Source organism: Melanotaenia boesemani, chromosome 6 (assembly GCF_017639745.1).
Source record: "Melanotaenia boesemani isolate fMelBoe1 chromosome 6, fMelBoe1.pri, whole genome shotgun sequence".
Taxonomy (NCBI): domain Eukaryota; kingdom Metazoa; phylum Chordata; class Actinopteri; order Atheriniformes; family Melanotaeniidae; genus Melanotaenia; species Melanotaenia boesemani.
The window spans coordinates 16,220,181-16,232,649 of NC_055687.1; the positions used below are offsets into that span (position 1 = coordinate 16,220,181).

Sequence of the window (12,469 nt, forward strand, 5' to 3'; positions counted from 1 at the left end):
GAGAAGCTCAGATCTTCTTCTACAAGTACACAAATCCCAGCAAACCAAGAGACACATACATACCCAATAACACACTAATTTGCTCACTGATAAAAACAAATTTCACCAACAGACATTTGTAATCAAAGCTTTATTGCTGAGTATTATATTAAACATTGCAGTCAGGATAGAAGTAGCCTGAAAACAATTATAGTGCATCAATTATGTTACATTACACAGTATGGCATACAGCATAATTTTACAATTAAGCTAATTTTTTTATAAGAGCAATATGAAAAGAAAGAGAGGAGCCAGAAAATAATTTTCAATGGCATGACAATTATGATTTTCATCATAACAGTAAAAGTTGTTCATTGTCCTAGCAGAATAATAATCACAAAAAATTAAATTAAGTATAAAAAACAGAACTGCAGCACTTTGACTTGTTTTTCTACTCAAAACCTGTGCGGCCTTCCTCTCTTGAGAGCACTTCTGGGTGAAAAGCAACACTCTTTAATATCAGAGCAATATTGTACCTTTAATCTACATAACTACAGTGTACTGATAGTTAATAAAGCCAGGAAGAGAACTTCATGTCTGAACACTGATAAAACATTTCTGGCTGCTGAATACAGTAAGGACTGAATCATACTTTGTCTTTTTAACTTTCCTGAACAAACTTCATGTAAATGAAAATGACGTTCATTCAACCACGGTTCAAAGATCAGCAATAAGGAAGAGGGCAAGGACCGTAAAACATGTGAAATACAGTAGCATGACTGAATTACTGCTGACTGCTTCTCTCCATATGGAGACTATACTGCAACACTTGGTAGAAGTCATTTAAACACACATAACCACATGATGAAGATGACGTCTAGCATTGCTGATATCACAGTGTCTTCCTCTGCCATTTCTCTCAAACCATTACTTGTGTCATGTTCTGGTAATTCCCATACATTATTCAGTCTCCAAAACATTTTCTTCCCAACATGACACATTCACACTCAATAATGCCCCGTATGGCTGGTCCTCATTCAGTCCCACCATCCACCTCTCTCTGGCTAAAATGAGCCAGCAATGTGTCCAAGTCTCGCCGGTCGGCTGCTGCATAAAGAGAGCTTTCTCCCATCATGCTGAGAGCCATGCGCAGGGTGGACCAGATATTGTCAGACATAACCGAGGCGGCTGCACCTCCAGGTCCTCTTGCAGCTCTTGCTCCATCTCCTGCAGCTTGTCGCTGGAGAGACAGAGCTTCGAGAAAATGCTCCACTGCCTCCCTACAGACAAAAATAATATTTTCATAATAACATCTGCAACATAAAAAGATAAATGCATAAATGTACACACACACACAAAAAACATACCCTGAGGATTTATTAAGTTTCAATTCGGACTTTTAGTGGATGACTCTGCCTCTACCTGACATGAACAAGCACCTGAGGTGATTTGATCACAGACGGTTACCAGTGAAGACCTGATATTTAAACATGTCTTAAGTGACTATTTGTTACTGAAAATCCTTGACTCACTATGCAAATACACAGTGAGCCAGCTTTGGGCAACAAAGATGGCATGATGAGTAGCTCTACATGTGTTCTGGGAAAACTAAAATGACCTGAATAACTATTATAAAAACATTCAGATCTGCTGAAGACATGTCAAACTGTTACATTTTCTAGGCTGTTGTCTAATATTTACAATATGATAGACAAGCATAGGGAAGAAAATTCTGTACTATAAATGAATGGTTTTCAGAATTGGAGAGTACCACAAGACTATCTCTGAAGATACAGAACACACAGCTTTTTAAACTGCAGTTTTAATTTAGCTTCAGCCTCACTACACAGAAATGTTGAGACAGTGAAGACAAATGCTGAAGCAGATCTGTTCAGTGTGAAAAATAACTTTAATGCCTGTTATGTAAATATATGTTATATGTTATTTAAGAACAAAAATACGCTGGGTTTCATCTCTAGACATTCAGGACAAAGACTGAGGGGCAGCCCCTTGAACCTGGAGGAGAAAGCTTTGGCACTTATAACTATTTTGATCACAGTCATTAAAGATGTGAACACAAATAGAGGATGTTACTGTTAATGACATGTGCTGTGTGTTTGGACTCAGTAGTGCATTTTCAGAGTATTCACACCTGTACTTAGTGTTTCCAGTAGTGATCTGAAAACTTGGAGACACATTAAACAAGGTGCAAACTGGGTCTAAATAAAAGAAGACAAAGGTCCAGACTAAAAATAAAAACGCCTAAACATTCTCAATTTCTGAATTTTGCAAGACACATACACACAGCCGAGCAATAAAACACAGGATTAAAATCAGAAAAAAAAATCCTGTAAATGACAAGGTCTTAACTTTAGCGTAATTTGAAGAGCTCACAACAATAAAGTTAATTTCAAACACTTAACACAAGCATTACCATAAATGTACGGGATTGGGATCCATGAGTATTTAACAGCCTTTAATAAATCGTCACACTTACTTGATAAGATATTTTCCCTAAAAATTAATTTTTCAAAAAGAAAAGGGGTACTGCCTCACCTGTGCGCGCCTAAGTTAACACAGCTGATTCCCAAGTTATAGCGACTGCGGACGAAACCTGGCTGCAATTCCAGAGCTCTTCTGTAGGCTGCCACTGCCTCCTCTGACCGGCTTCCATTGGCTAGTGTAGCTCCCAGTTTATTCCACAACAGATAGTCCTTTGTAGCAGATAAGACGGGGGAAAAAAGAAGAAAGCGCTCAGAAACAGATAAAGTATGCAATGTGTAGTCCAGGCTCTAAACGCTGCCCTCTCCATTTACCTGTGGAGTGACAGAGAGAGCGGCGCTGAAACAGTCCACCGCCTTGTCATATTCTCCACTGAGGTTGAAGAGGACTCCCAGACCACACTGTAGCTGAGGGTCCACCTGGGCAGGGTCAGAGTTGGCTGCATGCAGGAACAGGGACTGGACATCAGTAAACAAAGATCTGTGCAGGATAAAACAAAAAGAAAAATGGAAAGAGAAAGAGTCACTTCCATATCACTTGGAAGTGAATTTGCATATTTGTTTTAAAGCTTAAAATTTCCCCAAGTGTTCCAAACTCACTCTGGTAACAGGGAGCCAAACCTGTCCTTCTCTTTCTCCCGGTCTCTGGGGCCATCCTTTTGGCGTTCCTGCTCATGCTGCTCCCACACAGAGCGATATTTTGGATTGTGCTTCAGCCAATCGTGAAGCGTCTCACAGGCCTGCCTGTGCAGTGACTCGTTAGTGAAACTGACAGCTAACGCCATCAGGGCGGTCAGGTTGTCTTTTTTCAGCTCTATACACCTGAGGGAGAAACAATGAAAATATAAAGAAAATGCTACTTTTTAATAGCACAAGAGATAAATATTACATGGAAAGAGACAAAGCTGAAAAAAGTAGCATGCCAACAAAGATAACCAGTGACAGCATAAAAGTCCTCTAGAGAAACTACAGTTGCCTTATTTTAACTCAGATGCAAAATATGATGGTGTGTCCTACTGTTAAAATGTGTCCCTGGTTTATCTGCTCTGAATATGAAGTCTGTAATTTGTAGTTCACACTTCTGACCTGCGGAGGGCGCTGATGGCGGCAAATTCTTGCTCATTCTCTGCCTGACAGGTTCCCAGATATTGCCAAGCCTGAAATTAAAAAGGTTGTTTTTGCTTTATGTTTCACTCCCTCAGTGTTTCTAATAAAAAGAAAATTTCAAAGAGAAAGAAACGCAGACCAATATCACTTAATCTGGATTTCTGATGTTAAAAATAAAAACCAAGGAGATTTTCTGGACTGTTTTTCATTACTTCAAAACTGAAACCACAGGGTGTAAGAGCCTAACCAGTTGGTTGTCTGGTTCCTTTTGTACAGCACTTTCAAAGAACCGCACGGCTCCAGGGATGTCCCCCGCCTCCATCCTCTTCACTCCCTCTGACAAAGGGTCCGGGTGGGATAGGTAAGGGTTGTCCTCTTCAAACTGATACCCCTGAGAAAAACACAAGGAAAACAAGGAAACTGCTGAGAACATTTTAGTGTGTAGAATTATAACAGAGAATAATGCAATGTTGCTGCTGTAATACACACAATGTACTGTTACACATGACCGAGCCGCGTGAGCAAAAATGCTGAAATCTTCAAACACAGAATGGCATTCCTCAGCAAATGCCTGCTTTGAACAGGTTGACAGCTACCTTGTCATAAGAAGAGCTGAGTAGCTGATCGAAATCAGACAGCCAGGGATGGCTCTCAGCATCTCTCTTGGCCATCTCCTCCCACTCCTGCTGCAGCTTCTCCCAGAAATCAACATCACTCTGTCAAAATGACAGACACACATCATTACTTCCCAGCCCCCTCACATCATATATCAGTCTGAGATGTTGACATGATTGACCTTTCCGGAGCTGAAAAGACCAGTGTATTAAAAGGATTTTATAGCATGACTGAGACAAAAAGAAAAGACAGTGGCCAGTTTTTTTCTGTCCCTCCAACCAGATTAAGTTACTTTGAGGGCACCTTCAAGCTAATCGTTCAGGCAAGTTTCCTCATATATCCAGCTTCCATTTGTAAAAGTCAGCTCAGTAGTTTACACTGTTATTTAAGCTCTACAGAACATCTTAATTAGGTAGATCTGGGTTTAAGTTGGTTTTTTTTTCACCTCCATTGCAGCTTTGGCTTGTTGAAAATCCGGCCCCGTCGTGGTGAATTCATCTACCCAGGCTTCAGCGGAGTCGACTGACACCTGAATAGCAATGAAGAGCAAGAACACCGGTTGACAGGAATCTGCAACTGCCTACTAAGAAACCTGATATGAGAATGGAGGATGTGAACATAGAGGGAAATGAATGTAAAGGAAGCAAAGATGACACTGGAAAGAGCACAAAGGGCTAATTTCCTTAGACCACGTCATTATATTTCTTTCTAATTACCATTATTGTTATTTTTCTTTTAACAACAAAAGAAAGACAGTTAAAAGCAAGCGAATGACTGAATGTCAAATAGATACTGAGTCTAAGCATAAGACAAAAATTCTTGTACAAAACTAGTAGCAAAATCTGAACAAAAAAAGAACTGCAGCTGAAATAAATGCCCATTACTGACACGACCACCAAGGTCCTACCTGCCTGACGACTTTGGCCCACTGCTCTGCTTGTTTAGCTTTAATTTTCTCAATCTTCTGATTCATCTCTGGGGGTTCCAAGGGAAGACTCCCTCCCCCTGTCTCGGTCAGGAACTAAGATGGAGGCGGGCGAGCAGGGTTGGAAGTGGCAAATGGAACAATGTTTTGAGGGGTAGGAGGCAGTAGGTGAGGATTTTTATTTTTTTTTTTTAAAGGGGTGGGCAGAGCGGGTGTGATTTCAAGTAGTGTGGGGGATAATAGATGAAAGGCGGTTGTTAATTGAGGGAATGGCAAGCCAAGAGTTCAAGGGTAGATCAAAAAGTGTGAAAAGTATATGTAAAAGTTAGAGGGCCATGGAAAATTCTATACAATCATATATCAACTAAAGAAGTGAGAGCTACACATACACAGCATAATGTGGAAGCCCGTTTTCACCAGGAAAGAAAAAATAAATATACAAACAAGCTCAAATGGTTCAAAATGAAAGATGACTTGGCATGCTGAGACCACTAAAAGACTGCAGACCATTAACTGAAAATCAGCTGGTTTGATTTATTTTCAGACGTCTTTGAATTTTGCTTCCTTTGTTGACAAGTAGGATTCTGTATGACTGAATTAATAAAACAGTGACTGCCATACCTGCGGCTATAGACATTTTAATAGGCTATGCTTTGATTTATTAATTTTTCACTCAAAGAGAAAGCACAACACCAAAAAATAAGCTTTATTTTGTGTTTGAGTTTTCAAATTTCAAAATCATAAATGAGTAAAAATAAGTAAAAAATTTTAATGAATTATTTTAGGTCTGCATTAACAAGTCAACTTTATCTTAACAACCATGTCAAAATTTAAAACTAATTTATAGTAACAGTCTAAATTCCTTTCCTTGCAGTGTTGATTTTTTTTTATCTGATTTCACTGTTGACGGTATTCTTATTATATCCAACTTTTGATCCGTTTTAATTTCCTCTTTTCCTGGCAGATATGGTCTTTCACAATGTTATGATTTCCAAAATCTTTTAAATGAATCTACGACTGCAAGTATTAAAATTAGGAATAGGTGGGCAGGAGGGGTATGTAAACAAAACCCATTTGATCATTAAAAACCCAAAGTTTTTTATTTTTTTATTACAATAACCAGTATTTAACCAGGGGAAGTCTAATTGAGGTCATAGCTCTCTTCTCTATGATGGTTCTGGTTGCGCACACACAAAACTAAATTCAAAAGAAGTCAAGCTGACAGTCAAAAAGAGTCTTTTTTTCTTTGCAGAACAAATTCCATCTGCAATGCTGTGCAGCCTTGAGATTCATATTACAGGGAGACTGGTGGCTGCCTTTGGTAACATTTGTGGAAAATGTTACACCACGTTGGATATTGGGGAGATGAGTCACAACGCAAAGCCTATGCTGTGCAGAAGTGAACCAGTTCTGTTCCCCAATAAACCGAGCTCCCATTTCTAACCATCCACTCCTCAGCAGCAGTGATTCATACCTGGTTGAGGTTAGAGGCCCAGTTCTGAGCCTCCTCGGCCTGAGCTTTATCTGTGAGCTGTTTGTCTGTTCTGCTCTCCACTGTCACACTGCCCTCGCCAATCTGCCTAATGAATCCCAGAAACTACACAACAAAAAATGACAACAAAAAAACATTTACCATTGCCAACTGGTCAGGCTTGGCTTTTATACAGCTAATTTCTTTCAAAACTGTCACAACAGCCTTGGGAGAACAAAAAAAAAATCAAACAATAAAACTTTCAAATTTGAGTAATCTGTGCACATATACTCTTTATAAATATTAAAGAAAAAGAGAAAGAATGTAGTGACAGATATGTAAAAAGGGATGGCACGTGGCAGAAAAATGATTCATGACTGACGGAGATACAACGCTCACCTGTGTCTTTTGTAACTTGGGGTCATCAACCTTTGAGACAAGCTCATTGGCTGTCTGTCTCAGCTCGTCTACAGGCTGATACTCTTTTGTCCTGCCAAATAAAAAAAAAAAAAAAAAACATAACACGTTACTGTGCAGAGGTTGAAGAAATAGCTCTATTTTTTTTTTTACTCATGCAGGCTGGAACAAATTAATTCCGCTGAAAGCTGTGTTTTGCACATTGTAGTCATATTTCAGTTCAGGCCAAGGCCAATATTCTATACATCCGTTTTCTCCCCTCCATTCAAATACTTCACTGCCTGGCTAAAGAAGTTCTGGACAGGCTCAATGTTATCAGATAAAAGTGAATAGTGTTAAAAGATTAAAAAAAGAGAGAATTCAATACACATTCAATCAAACCAGGCATCAAGAACATTTTCAAGGTTAATTTGGGCATTCAGATATGCCCCTTAGCTCTTTAACTCCTCTCTAAGAGTCTTGGCTATGCAACACACAGCTTATCTGAATTAGTAGTCAGTTATGTAAGCCATTTATTATCTGCACTGTTTTAAAGCATCCCTTGCTCTCACCATTCATTCTCCTTGTCTCCAAGGTCCCCCAGCCACAACTTCTCCTCAGACTGCTCCAGATACTCCTCTGCCCAGCGTCCTGGATCTGGAATAGAAAGCCAAAAACAATGAAGAGAACACAAGTAAAAATGGCATGCAGTTAAACACAGATGAATTTGTCTCTGACATGCTCACTCTGATTTCAGTAAAAAACAATAGCATAAGATAGACTAATGACTACAGGAAGCTAAACAGCACATTAGACAAAGGATGTGCGACGACAATTTTAAGTTACCCGCAGCCTCAGCAATAAATTCTCTGGTCCAGTCAGCATCTGCTGCATCACCAAGAGCAGTGAGCCCCGACGTCGTGGCAGAGTCAGAACCTGAGAGGAACTCAGCCGCCCAGTCACCCGAGAGGGCCAGTGCAGCCACATCTGGAGCTGCAACAAGACAATCTGTGATGCCTCTTAGAGCAATTTGTGCAGCCCTACATAAAAATCTCTGAGACTGACATGAAGAACAGATCAGAAAGAGGTAATAATAATAAGAGGCACCTCTCTGTGGAGCTTGTCTGTAGCTCTGCTGGTCAATCTGCTGCATTTCCTCCAACAGCTGACCCATGTCAAATGTGTGAGGGGGTCGGGGTGGTGCTTGAAGAAACTCATTCACCAGCTAGAGCAAAGGCACAAACAAGCTATTACAGCTAAAAGTGCCAATGTTTAGAAACTGCATATAAGTGCAAAACAGCGATTTATAAAATAAATATCAAACAGCATTAAAGCAAGACAAAAAAAAAAAAAAAAAAAAAAAAAAAAAAAAAGTGGTACATTTAAGCACTGACCTCTTCCTCAGATGCAATTTCAATGGGAGTGGGGGGTATCTGAGAGAAAAAAAAAGTAATAATTACAGATCCAGTAAGTACAGTGTCTTTCATTCAGCAGCACCATAAAACTGAATAAACCGCTTTTATAGAACACATCAAATTACTCACAGTAGGTGTTGAGCGGTGCCGCCACGCACCATCTTCCTTGGTCATGTGACTGGTGAGCTTCATGAGAGGATTGGCTCCCCCACATTCTGCCTCCACCAACTCCCGCATCGCCATGGTAACACAAGAATGAGGCAAACCCAAACTAGACCACCTAAAAACTAGGAAGAGAATGAAAATTATTTGTTGATGGTTTGTTTAGGGCTATTGCACCATAACCGGACTATTGCTCAACCGGGGGGGGGGGGGGGGGGGGGGGGGGGGGCTAATGGCAGAGGTATAATGCTGATATCCAGTGGCTGTTTCTATTTCAGTCTGCTAAAGTACAACAATTTAACAACACTGATAAATGAGACACCAAATTGCCAAACTTTCATGAATAACACTACTGATGCTGAATCATTTAATTTTGCATTAGCTCAACTAAACAATTACACACTATCATTCAAAAACATCAGCAAAACTGACAAGACTGTCTGGACTGCATTTACATGTGCCTGGATTTACATTTGTTTGAACAAATAAATATGGCCAATACAAAGGATGAATTGACTAACTTAAGAAAAAAGGCAAATATTCAGCTAAATTTAGCAGCCAGCCAATATGTCAGCATTTCGTCAATTCCAAGCGTTATCAAGAAATGCAATGGCATGATGTTTCATAGGCAGCAGACTTTGCTGCTTTGGATTACCAACTGTAATTCACCTAAAAGGGTTAAAATGTTAAACTGCACTTTGTAAGCTTTAGCTGTCAAATAAGGATGAGAGATGTTGTGATCTCCAAAAACTGACCAAAGACAAAATTAAACAAATCAGTTTAGACACACCTGCTGAAAATTCCCCACAAATTTTCCACAAAAGATAAGGTGCAAGACATCCAATAACATCTATGTTTTCTATATATTCAGCCTTGAGAGACATAATACAGCACAATGAGTGGTAAATACATATCTTTTGTGAAAATAATCACAAATACTGTTTAATAATGTTTCCACCAATCCTAAAAGAATCAGGAAAAAATAAAAAGTTTTTAACAGCTGACAGGTCAGGGAAGGTGAAATCCAGACAGCCTCAACACTGCATAAATGGACCCATGTCACTTTAACAAACTCAAACTCCATCTGCTGCTTTCATGTATTTTTTTCTGGCTTTTAGTGAACTATTAATAATGAGGACATAACGGCCCAGTAGGCACGGAGACAGTAACTGCACACTGCACTCTGCTAGTAGTTTCAGCAAATCTTAGCATTTAATGGCATTGAGGGGGAAAAAATGCAGCACGAATATATAGCAAAAACAGCTGAGAATATTTACACATTTAAAATGGAATCCATTCAAGCCTCATGCAAAAGCACCACAAAATCATTAAATTGTATTTTGTTAACTAATGCTTAATTTAAAATATTTTTTTTAAAAAAAGTCACAACATTATTCCAGTCCATAACTGTAAAATATAGAAATAATTCCAAATAAAACCCTGCCGTTCTTCTTCGCTGTCATATTATTTAAGTCCAGGAATGAACATCTGACAAATTGTTACACGTGATGGCCTACTCAACATCTCTAACCTCCCTGGAGGAACACACAACTGCTATAATTTACATAATGAAATGTGTGGGGGGAAATAATACCCTTCCTACTTCACTTTTCTCTCTACACTAATGCATTTTTGTGCTCACTTAAAATCCCCACAAAAATATTACCCACCACTGTGCAGGTGGGCTGCTCATTGCTCATATTGTTGAGAACATAGATTTAAGGATATTGTACTACTCATTTACACAGCTGCTGCATTATGATTAGGGTCAAAGTAAGAGGATTATACAAAGATATTAATACACACATGATCACAGATAGGCCACTGTGACACCTGTTTATACCCAACAAATCTACTGGGCACAGTAGATTTGCACAATGGTTGTGCATTTGTCCCAAATACACGAGTTTTACAGCCATCATTAATCAAGTAACAAAGTATGTTCAGGTGTGAATACCTGAAAGATCCGCTGCATTCAGGTACCTAATTGGAAAGACTGGATCAGCAGAATTGCTCGATGCTAACTGTAGTTTCAGACCCAAACATTAGCTTTGTTAATCTGTGTTCTTTCTTCATGAAGCTAATGTGCGGCTCATTAAACGAGTCAAGCAGATGAAATCTCATAATTAACGACAGCCTAGCTTTTTTAATCAAGCCCTGCTGATGTTAGCTAACGAGCTAGCCACACAGGGCCAGTACACAGATCATTCCAGTAGTGTTCACTCAAAAGGAGCGTGAGTAGACGGGTAGCATGATGTTCATCTCACCGCCGACAGCTGCTGCTGCTGCTGTAGCCGAGCGACAATCCTTCCTCTCCGGTCAGGCTGTCTTCTCCGGCTCCCGCTTCCACAATCGTATAGGAGTAAATCTTCCAGTAACTGTCGGACCGCAGTGTGCTTTTCTTAGCGCCCCTCTTTTATTTACCTTCCTCCTCCATGACCCACAAAACCCTTCACCGACTGCTTGCAGTCTCGTAACGTTACATTGGTTACGTATTCTCAAACGGGCTTACGTACGAGGATGTCAGAGTCCGTTGAAAAAATAATGGAACGTACGTTTACGTAGAAAAATATCGAAGGAGATCAAAGTCTAACAAAAACGATATAGCCGAAAAACAAAGTGGAGTGTAAAATGTATAGTTTATGTGGGCGATTCTATTTACATATTAGCTCAGGCAGGTACTAAATTAGTGGTTGCGTATTTATTTACAAAATTAATTAAATTTACTTAGTAATGCAGTGGTGTGTCGACAAGAAGATATAAGCTGCATTGCAATGAATAGTATATGTAATTTGCAGTAAATGGAACAGGTCGCACATTGTTTATGGAATACAACTTTATTTTGAAAATCTGACTAATTTATCTTATTACTTATTACTTTATCTTGTAAATATAATTTATGATGTAATGGCAGCAATGAATACAAAATAAATTAGTGACAGATTTTTAAAAATAATAGTATAATAAAAAAATATACACCATTTAAAGTTTGTGTGCGTGTGTGTTTGTTTTGGTGGAGTCAAAATCAAGGTATAATTCCATAGAATGGAAAAAGAAAAGTAATATATGGTATATAATATTTAGTATAGCATAATAAAATGCTACACTAATTTATATTTTAGTTTATTTTTTTCACTCAGTTTTAATCAAAATGTTATTTACTTGCAAAGAAATACATAAAATATTACCTAAATATTTTTGCATCTCAAACTTAAAATCAGAAATTAAAAAGTGCACAGAACGCTTACAGATGTTAATAACAAATTTCTTTTTCAATACCTTTGACTAAATGTTTAAAAGGAGAAAGTACATTTCACTTCAGGGAGTAATAATGTGTAAATTTAAAATAAAGTGTCATTGAATGAGTATGTTCATCCAGAGGCTTCTTCACATACAGTACATATCACAACAACAGTTGCTACAGGGAGTAATTCCTGCCAACAACAATTGCCATACAAATAAACTATTTGCCTCGTTATTATCTATTATCTATTTTGTACACAGCAACAATATAGTATATAGTAACAATGAAGTATTACTGAACTAAATGTAAAAAATACTGGATTACTCTATGAAACGTATAAGCATGGGTTACATTTGTATGCAAATTGAAAGTAACACAACATAAATCTGGGGTAGATGTAATTTTGAAGTATAAATTTGCAAAAACTAAAATATTTAAATGTAATTACAAAATAAATCATGGGTATTCTGTATGGAGCTAAATTAGGGCCAAAATGTTTGTTTATTTGAAAAAAAGTTTTGAAATTAAGAAAATTTAAACATGGAAAACAAAATCAATATGAAAAATTAATTTTTAAAAAATTGTTTAAAAAATGCTAAACATAATCCAATTGTAATTAAATTTATTATAAACATTTGGTACACTTTGTTTTAT

At 38.2% G+C, this 12,469-nt stretch overlaps 1 protein-coding gene across 4 annotated transcripts; it reads right to left on the minus strand.

Annotated features, from left to right (window-relative positions):
• Positions 1 to 113: 113 nt before the first annotated feature.
• pex5 (peroxisomal biogenesis factor 5) lies at positions 114 to 11,357 on the minus strand. Of its 4 annotated transcripts, none has more exons than XM_041988041.1 (16): positions 10,839 to 11,357; positions 8,539 to 8,689; positions 8,389 to 8,427; positions 8,102 to 8,219; positions 7,841 to 7,987; positions 7,567 to 7,651; positions 6,998 to 7,088; positions 6,602 to 6,724; positions 4,648 to 4,731; positions 4,184 to 4,303; positions 3,835 to 3,978; positions 3,567 to 3,637; positions 3,081 to 3,302; positions 2,796 to 2,961; positions 2,536 to 2,693; positions 114 to 1,259 (listed from the first exon to the last, which is right to left on the minus strand). In XM_041988041.1, exons 2-16 carry the CDS (start codon positions 8,650 to 8,652, stop codon positions 1,013 to 1,015), a joined length of 1,929 nt encoding a protein of 642 aa, XP_041843975.1. In that variant the 5' UTR covers positions 8,653 to 8,689; positions 10,839 to 11,357; the 3' UTR covers positions 114 to 1,012. The 4 variants fall into 4 exon arrangements, with proteins under 4 accessions (XP_041843975.1, XP_041843972.1, XP_041843974.1 ...); XM_041988038.1 differs by having other exon boundaries at positions 8,539 to 8,696; positions 10,839 to 11,355; XM_041988040.1 differs by lacking the exon at positions 10,839 to 11,357 and adding an exon at positions 10,529 to 10,799 and having other exon boundaries at positions 8,539 to 8,696.
• Positions 11,358 to 12,469: the final 1,112 nt, after the last annotated feature.

Excerpts from the sequence above, each read along its gene's own strand:
- pex5 (XM_041988041.1), bottom strand. The coding sequence starts at position 8,652 with ATGGCGATGCGGGAGTTGGTGGAGGCAGAATGTGGGGGAGCCAATCCT. Across the intron at positions 8,428-8,538 it reads GGCACCGCTCAACACCTACT|ATACCCCCCACTCCCATTGA; the intron begins GTGAGTAATTTG and ends TTTTTCTCTCAG. Across the intron at positions 3,303-3,566 it reads GCCATCAGCGCCCTCCGCAG|GTGTATAGAGCTGAAAAAAG; the intron begins GTCAGAAGTGTG and ends TTTCTCCCTCAG.